General features: G+C 38.1%; 1 protein-coding gene across 2 annotated transcripts in view; it reads right to left on the minus strand.

Moving 5' to 3' along the window:
- Positions 1-3,859: 3,859 nt before the first annotated feature.
- The window catches only part of LOC149219727 (pumilio homolog 1-like), a 61,053-nt gene continuing 47,259 nt past the window's right edge, over positions 3,860-17,653 (minus strand). The window contains exons 8-9 of one of the 2 annotated variants that reach the window (XM_089384468.1): positions 8,361-8,563; positions 3,860-4,927 (exon numbers count right to left, since the gene is read on the minus strand). In XM_089384468.1, coding sequence (XP_089240594.1) covers positions 4,813-4,927; positions 8,361-8,563 — 318 coding nt within the window. In that variant the 3' untranslated portion in view covers positions 3,860-4,812. Of the gene's footprint in view, positions 8,291-8,360; positions 8,564-17,653 lie in introns of both variants that reach the window. The other variant, XM_089384469.1, reaches the window with a different exon arrangement.

Below are 17,653 nucleotides of genomic sequence, written 5' to 3' on the forward strand. Positions count from 1 at the left end.
AGGGACAGAATTGGCTCTCTTTCTCTTGATTCTAGGGTAATTTGGCAACCTTCTTCTCCCAGAGAATGAAGTGCACTCGAGGAAGGTTTTGGGCATTGTGAAGTTGTAAAGCTTAACATGGCAATGTCAATGTTGACTTTGTGATATTGGATTATATCCCTGCAGTTGTGTTTAAAACCACGGAGCCCTTGTCTAAACCTAAGAGGCCTTTATAAAGCTCAACGAATGAATGAACCACTAGGCATTTGTTATTGAGTTGATGAACCATTGTAATAGTGGACTCCATCTCCTAAGTACTTGACCGATCCATTGGTGTGAATTTAACCCTTATTCAAGCATCCTCTCGAACTCTGGATCTAGCTTGGGGGTGGTCAAATACAAGAGAGGTTATAGTGTAGCTAGCCTATGGTTGGGTTGAGAGTGGAAGTCCCTCCAATTGTCAACTAATCTTAACATATTCAAATAAGTATATGGTTGGTGCATACCTAGTCACTAATGATGTATGAATATGTACGACTCATGATTGAATGCCTAAAATTATTGTATGTTCATGGTTGACAACTACTTTATATGCCATGATTGTGTGAATGTTGAGCATCGTTAACTCTATTGTAAAACTTAAGGATTGCAGGAGCGCCTATATGAATATGATTGGTTGTCTAAAGTCTTCAAATTGACCTGTTATTGCAAATATCCTCACTGATTTGATATGTTTACGAATCTGCTGGCTCATTGTCTTGTTTAAAACTATAAACTACCTCACCCGATAACAAAGTCATCCATGTGTTGTATGCTAAACCAAGATTCAATTAGAGTCTGTTGTTACTTATTCTAAGAACAATGTGATAATCTTACGGTTATGCACATCAATATGTTGTTGTAATGCCTTGAGCTTCACAAAGTAAGCAAGGTTTGTGGTTTTACCTGAGGAATCTAGCCTTTGAAACCGTTTCTCCCTTTGCTTAGGATCTAGTGTTAGTTAGGTCCGTTGGTGCCATCAAATTCATCCATGGTTATAAATACCTTTAAAGGTCAAATTTCAAAATATGGGCTCCTATCCCTAGAATTTGGTATTATGGGCAAGAGTTTTGCCTTAAGGAATTCTATTAGAACTCATTGAATTTCACTTTCTAGCAGTTTGACAAAAGTCCTAACTTTGTATCGAATGCCGAATGGTCAGTGCCTTGGTAGCAATTGTATCCCAAGTCTGGATTGACTTCTTGGTGGATTTTGTATTCATGTTGAAGGAGGGGCAGATGTTAGTTAACCCTGTAGATGCATCCAGTAGTCCAAATACAAGAGAGGTTATAGTGTAGCTAGCCTATGGTTGGGTTGAGAGTGGAAGTCCCTCCAATTGTCAACTAATCTTAACATATTCAAATAAGTATATGGTTGGTGCATACCTAGTCACTAATGATGTATGAATATGTACGACTCATGATTGAATGCCTAAAATTATTGTATGTTCATGGTTGACAACTACTTTATATGCCATGATTGTGTGAATGTTGAGCATCGTTAACTCTATTGTAAAACTTAAGGATTGCAGGAGCACCTATATGAATATGATTGGTTGTCTAAAGTCTTCAAATTGACCTGTTATTGCAAATATCCTCACTGATTTGATATGTTTACGAATCTGATGGCTCATTGTCTTGTTTAAAACTATAAACTACCTCACCCGATAACAAAGTCATCCATGTGTTGTATGCTAAACCAAGATTCAATTAGAGTCGGTTGTTACTTATTCTAAGAACAATGTGAGAATCTTACGGTTATGCACATCAATATGTTGTTGTAATGCCTTGAGCTTCACAAAGTAAGCAAGGTTTGTGGTTTTACCTGAGGAATCTAGCCTTTGAAACCATTTCTCCCTTTGCTTAGGATCTAGTGTTAGTTAGGTCCGTTGGTGCCATCAAATTCATCCATGGTTATAAATACCTTTAAAGGTCAAATTTCAAAATATGGGCTCCTATCCCTAGATTTTGGTATTATGGGCAAAAGTTTTGCCTTAAGGAATTCTATTAGAGCTCATTGAATTTCACTTTCTAGCAGTTTGACAAAAGTCCTAACTTTGTATCGAATGCCGAATGGTCAGTGCCTTGGTAGCAATTGTATCCCAAGTCTGGATTGACTTCTTGGTGGATTTTGTATTCATGTTGAAGGAGGGGCAAATGTTAGTTAACCCTGTAGATGCATCCAGTAGTCCGAGGAATCCAACTAGACAGGCTATGTGCTCTTTTAAAATACCAAACAATTGAGCCAACTTTCCACAAAAACTATAGATATCTTGGGCGAGCCCCACTTGGGTGAAGTTTTACATGAAGTCGAATCTCCTCATAAGCAAATGTTGTATCTAATATGTAAGATATCAAGTAGTGTTGAGTGATGCACACATCACAGTCCCGGATGAGACCAGGACCAGACCATATATGGAGTTTGTGTGTCATCCAAAGATCTGGGGGTCATGCTAGTAACGGAGATGTGACCCCCGAATTTGCCTTGGAACAAAATATAACAAGAATTAATTGCATAACACAAAAGGGTTCGAGCTCGGTGGGACCCACTTGTTAGAATTGAGGTAGTAAGTGCCACAAGGGTTTGGTATTAGCCATGTGGGCACCACGATGGAATCACAAGTGATGTGGGACTATTCAAGGTGACATGGCAAGGTTATGTGGGTCACACATCGATGCCACATGGCGATCACTTGATGTGGCACATTTTTATTTGTTAAACCTCAAATGGGCATAACTCTCAATCCAAGAGTTGGATTAAGATAAAACTTATCACCAGATTACTCTCGACAAGATGAACATGAAGATAGTATTAGTTTTGAGTTTCGATGAAATTGGAAACACAGGATTTTTGTAACCCCTTCTTCATACCAAACATTGGAGGTTGGTTTAATTTATAAAGCGACACCTCCCATAGCCCGAAAAAGTACAAGGTGGTAGGGGTTGTTACATTTACATACAAAAGAAAATTAATTATTAGCCCTAGAGCATTACGAATTATCCACATTAATATTTAACAATTATTAGCCCTACAGCATTATGAATTATCCACATTAATATTTAATGGAATTGAAATTGTTTCCCTACTAGTTTGGACATGGTGTACCTTCATGATTCCAACCTATAACATTATAAGTTTATCAATAAGAGGCACAATACAACATCCAATTAGAGAGGAAACCCTGCAACATGAGTAAAGAACCATCTGGACAATCACAAGCCCAATTGATACTCACCATGGTGATAATAATGTGTTAGGACCATGAGATGGGACTATGAGAAGCGGAGGAACAATATGGCTAGCCATCTAACAACAAATTTCTGTTTGATGCTAGTTATCTATTGAGTGTTTGAAGCTCCCTCAGCCGACACATGATAGCTAGGACTAGTGATATAACACATGATAGTTATCTATGAGTGTTTGAAGCTCCCTCAGCCGACACATGATAGCTAGGACTAGTGATATAACACATGCTAGCTAAGACTATATTATCACTAGTTAATGTACTATGCCAAATAAATATCATGATGATGGCTTGGTTGTTTAGTAGTTATAAGTGCAGTGCCACATGCTTCTTGTTTCTTGGAGCTTTTGATTATTTTTAAACTATGCAAATTGTAATGGTATGTATTCACTATTTCATAAACTAACTCATCTTCAAAAATTTCCCTAAATTCTATTCACACATAAATATATAATCCCTTAATGCATAACTTATATTTTCTTTTATATAAATTATATAATTCATTTTAAAAGTATTCAATATTACACAACCATGCAGTAAAGTTTTTTAAAAATACGTCTTTACAAACACGCACATTACCATCTCCACCCACTTAAATCATAGAAATTTTCTTTTTTTGTGAAGTAAATATTTCGCATTTCCTAAATCAGAGGTTTACAAACTATTCTTCTGAAGCTTGTTCTTGTCTACCACTGCGAAAACAAGACGAGATACAGAACTTTATTTGCTTCAAAATTGCAAAAGATATGGTACCGACCAGAGTTCCTTAAATCAAAATGCCTGGACTTTTGCTGGGCCTCCTGGGCCATTTTTAGATAGAAAATTACATAACTGAACCATAGTTCGTTAAATCAAAATGCCTAGAATTTTGCTGGGCCTCCTGTACCATTTTTAGATAGAAAATTACATAAGTGAACCATAAAAGAGTTGAAAACATAGAAAGTAAAAAACATTTAGATTGGATTTATCTGAATTGGTGGTTTCAACTAGAATGGTGAGCAACCTGGATCAAGAAGAATTTACAAGTGTTTCTCAAGACAACCCAGCCTTCAATCCACAGCTATCATGTGTCGCTGTATCTGATTCAGAGTCAGAAGCCTGTCCTTTATCTCATTTTTGTCGAACAAACTCCGCCAAGGAGGAACTTTACATGCCAATAGATGTCCACCATGTACATGTAACGGTTATAACGACCTCTAGTATGCCCTGCATCTGAAACCCAATCCACTACTTCTGCCAACAATTCAGTGTTCGTGAGGATCTGTCTCTCATCAGCAAGTTCCCTCTCTGAGTAATTTCCTCTTGAACTGGTTGGGGAGTGAGCTCTATGAACCTAGCCGCTGAGGTTTCAGCTCACACTGGAGCCCAAGTAAAGCTAGGCGTGTCTGAACTTTAATATTAATTTATTTATTTCTACATTCAAGCCCGTATCAGTTCAGTTCAACTCTGTTGATATTATCAAAGTAATTTGCCAGGCCCACTGATACACATCTTCCCTTTTGTCTGCTCCAGGATCTTTATTGTAGATAGAAGAAGCTAAAATCTAGAGTTCATAAAATAAGCAGGGAACTGCAAACCCTTAGCAGATAGTAAGCTGAGAGACTCTCAGAAACCTCTTGAACGCTGTTCAGATAACAACACCAGGTAGATCCATGGTGGGCCCCCCTAAGATCAGAGAACAAGACATTACTCCAGTTTTAGACAACTCTACAGCAGGTTACAAAGTAATGCTTTGATTTAATATCTACAGAAAGTACACAACATAACACAGTATCAGACGTGGGGTTGTGCATATATCACAGGACCTCCACATTTTGGACAATTCTGTTTATCGTGCCCTTTATCACAGGACTCTCTTTTGCCACGGTCCCATCATATTTTGGACAATTCTTTGTTGTGCCATTTATCATTAGGGAGGGGATGTGAAATGCTCCAGTCTCTTTTTTTGCATTTTATTTGGCACATCTACTTTATCACTTTTAAAACAACTATTTATACATTTCAAAAAATAATCACAAGGCTCAACAACCCCTAATACGTAAATACAAAAGTCTACGAGTATGGCCTTCATTACTGGTATAGCCAAACACCTAAAGGCCTAGAGAAATTATGAGCTCGTTTTTCCACCCCTTTCACTAAACCCCACAATGACAACCACAGTTAACCCCCAACTGGCTAGGCATCTGCATGGACATGGCTTTTAGGTTCCCTTTATTTTTCATGTAAGCTTTGTTTTGGCACATATGAACCTTTCAAACCCTCCAAGGACATTATTATAAAATGGTAAATCCCAACCCACCTTCTTCACTCTCGCTCTACAGGTGTCTTGCTCAGTGTCACGTCATGGATACAAGAACAAATTCAAACCCTCCCTCACGGGCAAACTAATTTAGAATTTAGAAGTAACATGATTCCCAATGTACTTCCACTACGATGACAAAAACCAATGCTTAGTAGTGGTAAATCAACAAATTTGAAATATTGCACAGTAACAAGGAGCACACTTCATATTCACATGTTTGTTTAGCAATGATGGGGACTTGAATAGCCAATAGGACATGTCTGCATGGTAGGCTAGCCGCTAAACTATGACAAGTCCTGTGTTAATATTCAATAATGGCGTCAAATCTGAAAACTAAGCTATTTTCTCAATTGCATAAATGCCAAGCCAAGCACAAATTAATGCATAGATAGTAAAATGTATAATCTGTGTTAGACTAGCCTGAAAAAACAAGAAAACAAACACACAAAGGTCCAATTTAAATCAACACATGCAAAAATCAGGAATTTAGATTCTCAACCCAGCCACAATAATGAATACCACTTGAAAATAAAGATTGAATCTTATGAAAAAATATTTATCTAAAAACATCGTTAGCCAGTAAATGTTCATCATCTCTAGGAGGTCTTCCCCAAAGAAAAAAGAAATAGAAATGCAATGGACAATCCAAACGGACCCTTAGAATACTATGGGGCAGGCTAGATCTCATTTGTCAGGGCCCTGGAGCCACCCGAGGTCTACCCTGATGACATATGCCATATTTACGGATGGTGTCTCATCTTGCATATGGCCCACACTATAATGCCACAGTTGTGCATTAGGGCGGCATTAGGGTGCCGCGCCAGCCCCTGCCAGGCACAGCTGTACCAGCATCCATGAACCCAGATACACAAGTTTAATGCTGTCTGAAGGAAGTGATACAAAGGGAAATCAAATATCCTGACCTTTTACGTGAAACATGGAAATTGTACTAGCCTGAAATTGTCTGTAAATAACTAACTGAAATAAGTGCACTACATTAATTCACATTTTCCAGTAAAGGAAGAGAAACATCCAACTAGAGTTTTCATAAATCTCATTAAAAAAAAGAAACAGTTCATAAATCAGCAAAATCTTTTAAAACTGGTTAGGAACCATGATCTCCTACTTTTACACCAAGGCACAGGACAAAGATGCCAGGTTCAAAGATGATTGGAAAAAAAACACCATCGAAAATATATATCATATATATAGATTGCAGTATCTGCTTTCAGCAATAGAATTGATGGATAATAAAACAGTAAGCAAAATGAAAATACCACGTGATCATGATAGAGACGAGTTTGTATTTTATAGATAAAAATAAAAACAAATAAAACAAAGAATAAAAACATCAACAAGCAGTCCAGCCTTTCTCTCTCCTACTTCAAAGCACTCCAACAGCCAGCACTGCCATCACTAACAGTGTCAATTTCCTCAAGCCATCCAAGAAACTTAGTGGTAGCCCAACCAAATCCTGCAACAACTTTGCACCTTCCTGTGCCATAAACCCACATCCCATTGTGTTGCTGGTCCCTTCAGATACTCAAGTATCTTACAGGTTCCAATACTAAAGAGTTAGGCAAGCATTATGTCACTGTACACTAAAACTAGATTTTCAACTCTTCTAAAGAAAGTCAAATCACTTACTTAGAGTGGATGAAGCTACAGGTAAACCACTTTCTCTCAACATTGGAGGATAGTGATTTGGAATAGTATGAGAACGACAGACTGATAGGACTTTTTGAGGGATATGAGAAATAACTCTCAACATTGGAGGGGATAGCGATTTGGAATAGCATGAGAATGACAGCCTGATAGGACTTTGAGGGATATGCGGAATAAGGGACACACATCAAGAGAATGTGTGAGACTCCCACCAATCAGTTGCATAGGGACCATCTCTAAATTCATAAAATAAAAATTTAACGATATGAAAACATAAATGATCTAACTGTTAAGTGTTAAATAAACCAATGAACAAAGATTTAAGCTTCAGGTTTTGTTTTTTTCCTTTCAATTTTGAAAGACAAATATCAGGGAGGGGGCCAAGGTGTCCCCCACATGTAGAACATCCTGCTTTTCCTAAGACATGTTTTGCCAAAATTTGAAATTTTGGGAACAGCAGAAAACATGTCTCTTGGAATTTCACCATCTTGGGAGCAATGGCCATCTTAGAAAGCATGTCCCCATGTAACACTACAATAAATGAAGAGTTTGAATCAATCAACGAATGCAAATCACATGATTTTTCACCTCGCTAGAATTCAGGGCATTTCTAGGCAAAATTCTGGGCATTTCTTCAGAAACAATAAATGGATTGCTTGCATCCATCGCCAAGCGAAATACATAATTCAAATTCCACCACATGCAATCGAAATTGCATCTGTACAGTTATGTTGCCAAACATTCTTTACACAGTATTTATTTCATGCACAAATTCTAACAGAACTTCACTGCACAAGGGGCCTCACATATGCCCTATTTTGCCCTCAGTCTATAAATGCTACAGAATATACAACACAGCCTGAACATAAAAATATTTCTAATCCATATACAACAGCTTGAACTTTCCTTCTGAAGTAACTTGACAGAATTGAAAGTACAGCAGCACTTTAATGTGACCAACGCCAACATGTGACACCAACCTCAACTATACAAGTTCTCATTTATGTATTATCTCTGTAGAATTTACAAAGGATATGTTGGACGAGTTCCAATACGCCTTTCTGCAATGAATATAAATATAAAATATACTTTGTTAATATGCTGAGAACAAAGATTAGTGTGTAAACATACATAATTCTCAATAATTTGTCCATCATACCTCCAGCTGCAACAAGCTTCTCAACACGAGCAACTATATGCTTTCCATATGTATACTTCTTTAAGGCATTTAGATGCACTTTGATGCGACAAAGAATGAAATCACGTTGTTGGTCATCACAAGTTTCCAAAACCTTTTGAACAACATAATTTGCAAACTGATCTTTCATCATTGCCTGCAATAAGATTACTCAACTTCAGAAACAGGGGAGAAAATCAAAACTAAATATTTCACAGAAAAGATCTGCAATGGTGTGATTGTCTGAAGACAATGTTAGAACTGCACATTGGATGAAAAAACAAGCCATGTTTATCAAAGTCAGGACAAGAGAAACTCGCATTTTGTTTGCAATATTTCTGGATACAAACTGTGTAAAAGGTTTTGAAACATCCAACTTTTCAGGGACAAAAACTTGCATTCTTAATCAAGTGGAAAGAGGCTAGTATGAGATAGTGGAATTTTCCCAAATGAAACCCCGACACAAACAGCTTCTCCACAATCAAGACTTGGAACATGACAGCTTGTCTGTTTTTCTTCCATTTGTAAAGTAGAACATTTACATATAGGTATACTGCTTGTTACCTATATAATTAGTCACAGTATGACTCACTCTATAATATTTTGAAAATGGCAATCCAAAGCAGACAGAAAACAGTGAACACAAACACACACAGACAGTCAATTGCTTATTTTGGGTGATTGGGAGGAATGATGGTTGTCCTCCCCATCCAGGTTCAATTCCCGCAAGCGACATGACGAGCTTTGTTATAATGGCTTCAAGCCTTGTTGTTGAGTTTGAAAAATGTATATTCCTCATGTAGAATATAAAGATATTTCTCATGGGGAAAAATATGTGTGTATTTGGGGGGGGGGGGCGCGGGTGTTTGGAGACTCAGCCTTCAAAAATCAAGATTCAAAACCAATCATAATTTTGAAAAAATAAGATAACAATTAGGAACATGATTATAAAGCTTAGATGCCAAATGCATGGATGTGTTGTTTGTCTACAAAAAATCTCTAGACATAAAACACTGTAATTGAGTTACACAGAAATGAATCCTGATCCTGATATGGATCAATCATTTGATATATTAGGATCCAGATACAGGTGTGTGTGTGTATCAGACCCGATAAACAAGAACCGGAAAAAATAGAGAATCTAACTTTCAAGAATCAAGATTTAAAACCATTCAAAAATTTGACAAATATAACAACTAGAAACATGCTTTATAACACCAGATGTATGCCCAACAAAAATTCAATAGACACTAAATCCACTATGATTCTTAGAACCACAAAGACGCTTAACTTTGTATGATTATCAGGAGAAACCACATATGTCAACTTATCTGAAGAATTCTTCAAACAAATTAATTGTGCCTAATCATCTCAACAATTATTCAGCTGCTTGCTAAGAACTGTGCTTAATAAAGAAATTCAAGTTACATATTCTTCAACAAAGATGTTAGGATATTCCGACACATAGGATATAGTTAAGTTCAACTTGGTCTAGTATAGAGTTAGGTTAGAGTTCGGTAAAGTGTGTTTCTTTACCGTTGTACATTTTGTAACTTACAATCCGACGGTCACGATATGTAGTGATCCGACGGTTCACTCTCACCTCGGTATTACCGACACTTGATCCGTGGCTTGACACCCGATTGGTCCATGAGTTCTATTTAAAGCAGTGTTGTTAAAATCGCGATAAAATCGCGATTTTATCGGAAAATCGCGATTTTTTACCTTTCCCGATTAAATCGCGATTTTTATACCAAAAAATCGCGCCTTTTTTTTTACTGATTTTTTCGGAAAAAATCGCGTTTTTTTTTTTTAAAATCGCGATTTTTTCGAAAAAATCGCGATTTTTAAGGAAAAAATCACAGGCCATCGGGATATTTTGAGGCTGAGTTGGGACTCAGGACTTACTATTCAGGACATGATTCAATGTTATGTGTGATTTTAGCGCTAGAAATGATATTAAACATCTTATATATTAGTTTTTTTATCATATTTATGTGTCAATGTATTTATTTTATGTTGTAGATGGTTTAGATATTAAAAAAATGAAAAAAAATGAATATTTTTGTGCCAAACGCTTTTTTCCCGCTTTTTTCCGCTTTTTTCCCGCTTTTAACGATTTTTTCCGCTTTTTTCCCGGCGCCGATTAAATCCCGCTCGCGCTTTGTGCAACATTGATTTAAAGCGCATGGAGGGTCATTGTTCGGGTAATCCGTGCATGAGAGAAGCTTATGTAAATTTTCATTCTTTGATTAATAAATTGCCTGTAGTACCCACGTTGGGACAGGCCGTGCACTGTTTCCCTCCTTGCACTCTGAGGGTTTTAACCACGTCAAAAATACTGGTGTATTGATTTGAGATCTGGTTGTGAGCGGTGTCCTTTTGGTATTCTTTCTGTGGAACTTACCCTGTAAATTCCTACATGGTATCAGAGCTATTTGAGGGCCGCGTCCGTTGGTGATCCAAATCTGAAGCCGGTAGAACTGCATGCGGCTGTCGTTTCCTAGATCTGCTGTTTCTGACTGCTTTCGGGCCGAGAGGACTGCTCTGTTGCGTTCGGAGCATCTGTTCCAGTGAGAAACCCCTTTCGTTTCACGCGAAAAGGTTTCTGGTAGCCCTAGCTGCGTCATTTTTCAGATCGGGAGGTATACAGTGTTTCTTTTGCAGTTCACTGTTATTTTCTCTCTGCTTATTTCGGTCTCAGTTTATTTAGCCTTTTTTTTAACCGAATCTATACCTTTCATTTCTGCGTATGCTCTTTGCCCTGCGACTCTGTGCGATCTGGGCAAATCAGAAACAGAAAGGAAGGATTTTTCTCATGCGTATGCTCTTTTCCCTGCACCTTAGTGTGATCTCGGAAAATCAGAAACATTGAGAAAAATATTTAGTTTTTCGGCTAAAGCTAACTTTGAGATTTTTTTTTAAATTTCTAGTTTTTTGGCTAAAGCTAACTTCGAGCCGCAAGGTTCGTTTTTCTTTGCATATTCGTGTTGGGTTTTGTGTTTTGTGTTTTGTAGGGAAAAAGAGCTTTCTCAAGGCAAGCACGCAAACCAAGGCCCCCCCCCTCTCTCTCTCTCTCTCTCTCTCAAATTTTTTGTATAGATCAATTGGTTCAAAGCTATTTTAAGAGAGTAGAGGTCTTGGGTTCAAGTCTCCATTTTGTGGGGGCGGATTTTTTCATTCCCGCACATTCGCGCACCTTGCCGGCAACGTCAACAATTTTTCTTCAAAAAGCCATAACTTCTTCATCCGGAAGCCTTTTTCAGAGCCGTTTTTTTTAAAACCGCCTATTTTTTCGAGATCTATCCGTTGGAACACTTACTTTCAGCATCTTCAGCTTCAGTTTTTTTAAAATGGAAAGTCCATGCCAAGTCATTCTTGACAGCACTAACTACTTCCAATGGGTAGAATACATGGAAGATTTACTTAGAAGTAAAGGTCTCTTCAGAATAGCCACAAACCAAGAGAAGAAACCAAAAGATGAAGACAAGGCGGCAAAATGGGAAAATAGACAAGATCAAGCACGTGGTTTGATAGGGATGTCTATTTCTCCTGATCTTAGATTCCACATTCCAGGACTTGAGACTCCTCATGAAGCATTAGAAAAACTTGCTAAAGTTTTTGGGATTAAAAATGAAATTAGAGCCCATCAACTTGAAAATGAGCTGCTTACTTTGGATCCTAATAATTTTTCTTGCATTGAAGATTTCTTGTCCAAATTCAAGACCCTTAGATATCTCTTGGAAGGTGTTAAAGTTAAGAAAGAAGATGGTAACCTTATTTATTCCATCCTTACTAAGTTGGGACCAGCCTACTCTATATTTGTTTCCACTTTCCATTCTACAAGGGAAGCTTTCATTTGTCAAGGACAAGACTACAAGGCCCCTTCCTTTGACTCCTTTTGTGATTCCTTAATAAGAGAACAAGAAAAACTCTTACACCTTGGTCTTCTTAATCTTGGAAACTCTTCCACGAAAGCGTTAGCCGCCCAGCAGCAACCAAATTCAAAAAATCCTAAGAAGTCATATCCTCAAAAGAATGGTCCTAAACCATCTCAGCCTCAAAATGAAAGATCATTTCAGCAAAATGATAAGACCAATAAAAACAAATGGAAGAAGACTGATAGACATTGTAACTTTTGTAATCGAGATGGCCACTTAGAATCTAAATGCTTTAAGAAGATGGAAGCCTTGGAAGCCGCAATGAAGAAACATAACATCCATGTGGAGCCTACTTCAACTTCAACTTCCGGAATGGCACTTTCTGCATCTCATTGTCAATCATCTCAGTCTGGTTATGCATTAAATGTATCTTCTTCTTCTTCTCATTCTCATGAGTGGCTCATTGATTCTGGAGCCTCTTGTCACATGGCCAAAAACCAAGCCATGTTTTCTTCTTTAAATGATTGTAACACCAAAAATATATATATTGGTGATGATAGATCTCTTAATGTTGTAGGGACTGGAACTGTTCATCTAGACAATGGTCAGTTTAATGATGTATTATGTGTTCCAACCTTATCCTGCAACCTTCTATCTGTCTATCAGATAACTCACTCAGGTGAAGGTAAAATTGTTGAATTTTCACCTCATGATGTTGTAATCAAGGATCTAAAAGATCCTAAACAGATTCTAGCTACTGGTCTTGCTGATGATTCCAAAAGGTTGTATAAGTTTCACAACTTTGGGTCATCCAATCTTCCCTCAGTATTTGTTGCTCATAATGATTAAGTGAGCAAACTTTGGCATGAGCGATTTGGTCACTTAAACTATCGCTCCCTTCAGCATCTATGTAAAGAAAATATGGTGACAGGTCTTCCTATGGTATCTTGCAGAGATGGTGTTTGTTCCGGATGTGTACTCGGAAAACATCATCGGGACAGTTTTGACAAACGTGCCTCTTGGCACGCCTCAGCCCCTTTACAGCTTGTGCACAGTGATTTATGTGGTCCTCTTCCTGTTGATTCATTCTCTGGCTGCAAGTACTTCTTAACTTTCATTGATGATTTCTCCAGACGCACTTGGGTATACTTCTTAAAACTCAAGAGCGAAGTATTTAACACTTTTTTGGCCTTCAAAGCCTTTGTTGAAAAACAATCTGGACATCAAATTCTTAAGCTAAGAACTGATAATGGTGGAGAATATGTTAAAAACACATTCATCAACTTTTGCACCGAAAATGGAATTCAAATGCAACATACTGTTCCATACACTCCACAACAAAATGGTGTAGCTGAAAGGAAAAATCGCACCTTAAAGGAAATGGCTAATTGTATGCTGCAATCTAAAGGACTCAGTCTTAGTTTTTGGGCCGAAGCAATTAATTGTGCAAATTATATAATCAATCGCACTCCTACTAAGGTTCTAGAGAATATCACTCCAGAAGAAGCTTGGAGTTCCATTAAACCAGATGTAAGTCACTTTCGTGTGTTTGGAAGTGAAGCATGGGCCCATATTCCAGATGAAAAGCATAAAGCTTTAGAACCTAAGAGTGAGAAATGTACTTTTGTTGGATATTCTGAAGATGTAAAAGGTTATAGACTTATTCCATTTAAGTCCAAAAATGTTATCATTAGAAGAGATGTAAAATTTGATGAAAATAAATCGGCCTGCGAGCCTAGTCCGGCGGATGTGCCACCTCTTCCTATCTCTTCTATTTTTGAAAACCTTTCTTCTTCAGATGATGAAAGCGAGGATGATAATCCTCCCCCACCTTCTCAGGATCCTCAACTTCCAAGATGGGTCCGTGCTACTCGGGATGCAGCAGGTGATCTTGCCGGTGATCCTACAGATCAGCGACGTACACGTTCTCAGTTTGAAAGAGCCTCTTCTTTACTGGCTCAAGCTCCAGTAAATCATGATCCTGACACTTTTGCAGAAGCCTCAGGCCATCCACATTGGGAAGCAGCTATGAATGAAGAATATCATTCATTGATGACAAATGATACATGGGATCTTGTTCCTCTACCAAAGGGACGCAAACTTGTTAGATGTAAATGGGTTTATAGAACCAAGTATGGACCAGATGGGAAAGTTGATAAACATAAAGCTCGTCTCGTTGCTAAGGGCTTTTCACAGGTTGAAGGCATTGACTACACTGAAACCTTTTCCCCTGTTGCCAAAATGAACTCCATCCGCCTTGTTCTTTCCCTTGCTGCCTCTTTAAAATGGGAAGTCCATCAGATGGATGTTAAATCTGCCTTCTTGCATGGGGACTTGCAGGAAGAAATCTATATGGAACAACCCATTGGCTTCATACAAACAGACTCCAGCCTTGTTTGTCGACTTAAGAAATCCCTTTATGGCCTCAAGCAAGCTCCTCGGGCTTGGTATGCCAAAATGGATAGCTTTCTTTTAGAATCTGGCTTTTCTAGGTGTCATTCTGACAATACTGTCTACACCAAGAAAGTGGGCAACTCTCTTATCATCCTTGTTCTTTATGTTGATGATCTTATTCTTACTGGTAGTGATCCCAACCTTATAAACCATGTGAAGTCCAGCCTTAAAAAGAAATTTGAAATGACAGACTTAGGACATTTACACTATTTTCTCGGTCTTCAAGTCTTGCAATCCCAAGAGGGTATTTTCCTTTCCCAGTCCAAGTATGCTTGTGATATTCTTCGTCATTTTCACATGGAAGACTGTAAGCCAGCCCCTTCTCCCTTTCAGTCTGGAGTCAAACTTTCAGTCTCTTGTACTTCTCCTGAAGTTGATGCTACCTTATACCGTCAACTTGTCGGAAAATTCTTGTATTTAACCCATACTCGTCCTGATCTTTCCTTTGCTGTTGGCCTTGTTGCTCGTTTTATGCAAAACCCCCGTGAAAGTCATTGGAAAGCAGCTAAAAGAATACTTCGTTATGTTCGAGGTACAGTACAGTTTGGGATTCATTACAGTGCCAAAGCAGCTCCTCTGTTAGTTGGTTTCACTGATTCTGATTGGGCTGGTGAACCTGATGATCGGAAGTCTACTGCCGGTTATGTCTTCACTCTTGGTTCAGGACCTATTACATGGGCTTGTAAGAAACAGGCTGCCATTTCTCTTTCGTCAGCAGAAGCAGAGTATCGTGGTGCCGTGGAAGCTAGTAAGGAAGCCTTCAGATCCTATCAGAGTTTGGCTTTGAGCAGCAGCATTCAACCACACTTTGGTGTGATAATCAAAGTGCCATTCAGCTATGCAAAGATCCAGTCCAGCATCAGCGCAGCAAACACATTGAACTACACATGCACTTCATCAGAAAGCTCATTCATGACCATGTTCTTGAAGTGCAATATTGTCCAACAGATGATCAGGTTGCAGACATCTTCACAAAGGCTCTCACAGAGGCGAAGTTCACTAAACTTCGATATATGCTTGGAGTTCAGGAAGTTGTCACTAAGGGGGGATAGGCTCTAGTGCCTCCTTCCTTCTCCTATTGTGTCATATTTGTAAATCCTTCAATCCTATCCCAAGTTGTTCTTAAGGGGGGATGTTAGGATATTCCGACACATAGGATATAGTTAAGTTCAACTTGGTCTAGTATAGAGTTAGGTTAGAGTTAGGTAAAGTGTGTTTCTTTACCGTTGTACATTTTGTAACTTACAATCCGACGGTCACGATATGTAGTGATCCGACGGTTCACTCTCACCTCGGTATTACCGACACTTGATCCGTGGCTTGACACCCGATTGGTCCATGAGTTCTATTTAAAGCGCATGGAGGGTCATTGTTCGGGTAATCCGTGCATGAGAGAAGCTTATGTAAATTTTCATTCTTTGATTAATAAATTGCCTGTAGTACCCACGTTGGGACAGGCCGTGGACTGTTTCCCTCCTTGCACTCTGAGGGTTTTAACCACGTCAAAAATACTGGTGTATTGATTTGAGATCTGGTTGTGAGCGGTGTCCTTTTGGTATTCTTTCTGTGGAACTTACCCTGTAAATTCCTACAAAAGATTCATCTTATTCACAATCTAGTGGCTATTTTCTTATTTTCAAGTCTTAATTGTTGAGAAAAATGGTACCAAAGAAGTGTTTCCTAGGCATTTTTCCTTTTGGCCTAAAAGACACATTAATTATTTTTGTCTAGGCACATTATGAGTTTATTATTGTCTTGGAGCAAAATCACCTTTTTATGAGATATGTACCATATATGTTAATTTATTAAAGTCACATGTGGTATAAAAGTGACTTTTTGAGAAAAGTACTAAGTGCACTTTATATTATTAAAGTGACTTTAATGCAGTGTTCCATGGGCACGCAGCCCACGCATCCCATGCACCCGAGACAAGGGGACGCCTGGGGAAACGTTTCCCCAAGCCTCCCTTTTGGGGATACGTGGGGAGACACAGGGGGAAACGTTTTCCCAGTATGGGGGACGTATCTCCCCAAAAGGGGTGCGTCTCGGCAAAACCCTCAAAAAGGTGCGCCTAGAAGCACCCCTTTTGAGTTTCAAGAACATTTGTGTGGAGAAGCCTAATATTCAAGCATATTTCTCTATTATTGCTATGCAATTCATGGTAATGTTAAATTCTTAAAGTAAAAGGATGGAAATGAAAAATAAAGGAAAATGTCACTTTTACCTAGCATTCTCCTTTCTTTCATTTCCATCATTTTACTTAATTTTTTAACATTATCATTAAATGACTTAGGATGTTTGAGAGTGGTTTTGACCTCATTGGATTTCATATGGAGAAAATAGAATTTTACATCTCACTCAAAATCTAGCAAACTTAACAATTTTTCAAAATTTCAGGATCAAGGGGATTACAACGTCTCCATTGGATTTTGTCATGTACAAAGATATGGAAATAGTATTTAATCAAGAGCACCAAGCCCTGTATGTACCTTGATGTTAGTGGCATTGGTTGTCGAAAAAAATCTTAAAAATTAAAAATGTACCCATCACTCAAACAAAATCTTGACTTGACATGCTAAATTTTGTCTATCTTATTTTAATGCTTAGAGGGTGGTATTGATGACAAAGATCAAATATAGATAATTATTTTGATGATATTTGTTCGGGCATGATTTTTCTTTTATGCTAGAGGTCATCTAGAGCATATTTGTTAATGAATTTTCAATACAAAGATGGATTACACTCGGTGCTATTTTGGATATATGCACCCTTACATGCTATATATATACACATGAATATATATGTTTTCTTTTAAAATTTGAATATTTTAGGTGTTTTGGGTCGACTAGTTTTTTGGTCTGTTCTTTTTCCCGGTTCTGGTCCAGTTCCAACCCATTCTCGGTTCATAGGGT

This window comes from Pinus tabuliformis, chromosome Q, assembly GCF_031772625.1.
Source record: "Pinus tabuliformis cultivar Carrire ecotype Pingquan chromosome Q, CPIR1, whole genome shotgun sequence".
NCBI lineage: Eukaryota > Viridiplantae > Streptophyta > Pinopsida > Pinales > Pinaceae > Pinus > Pinus tabuliformis.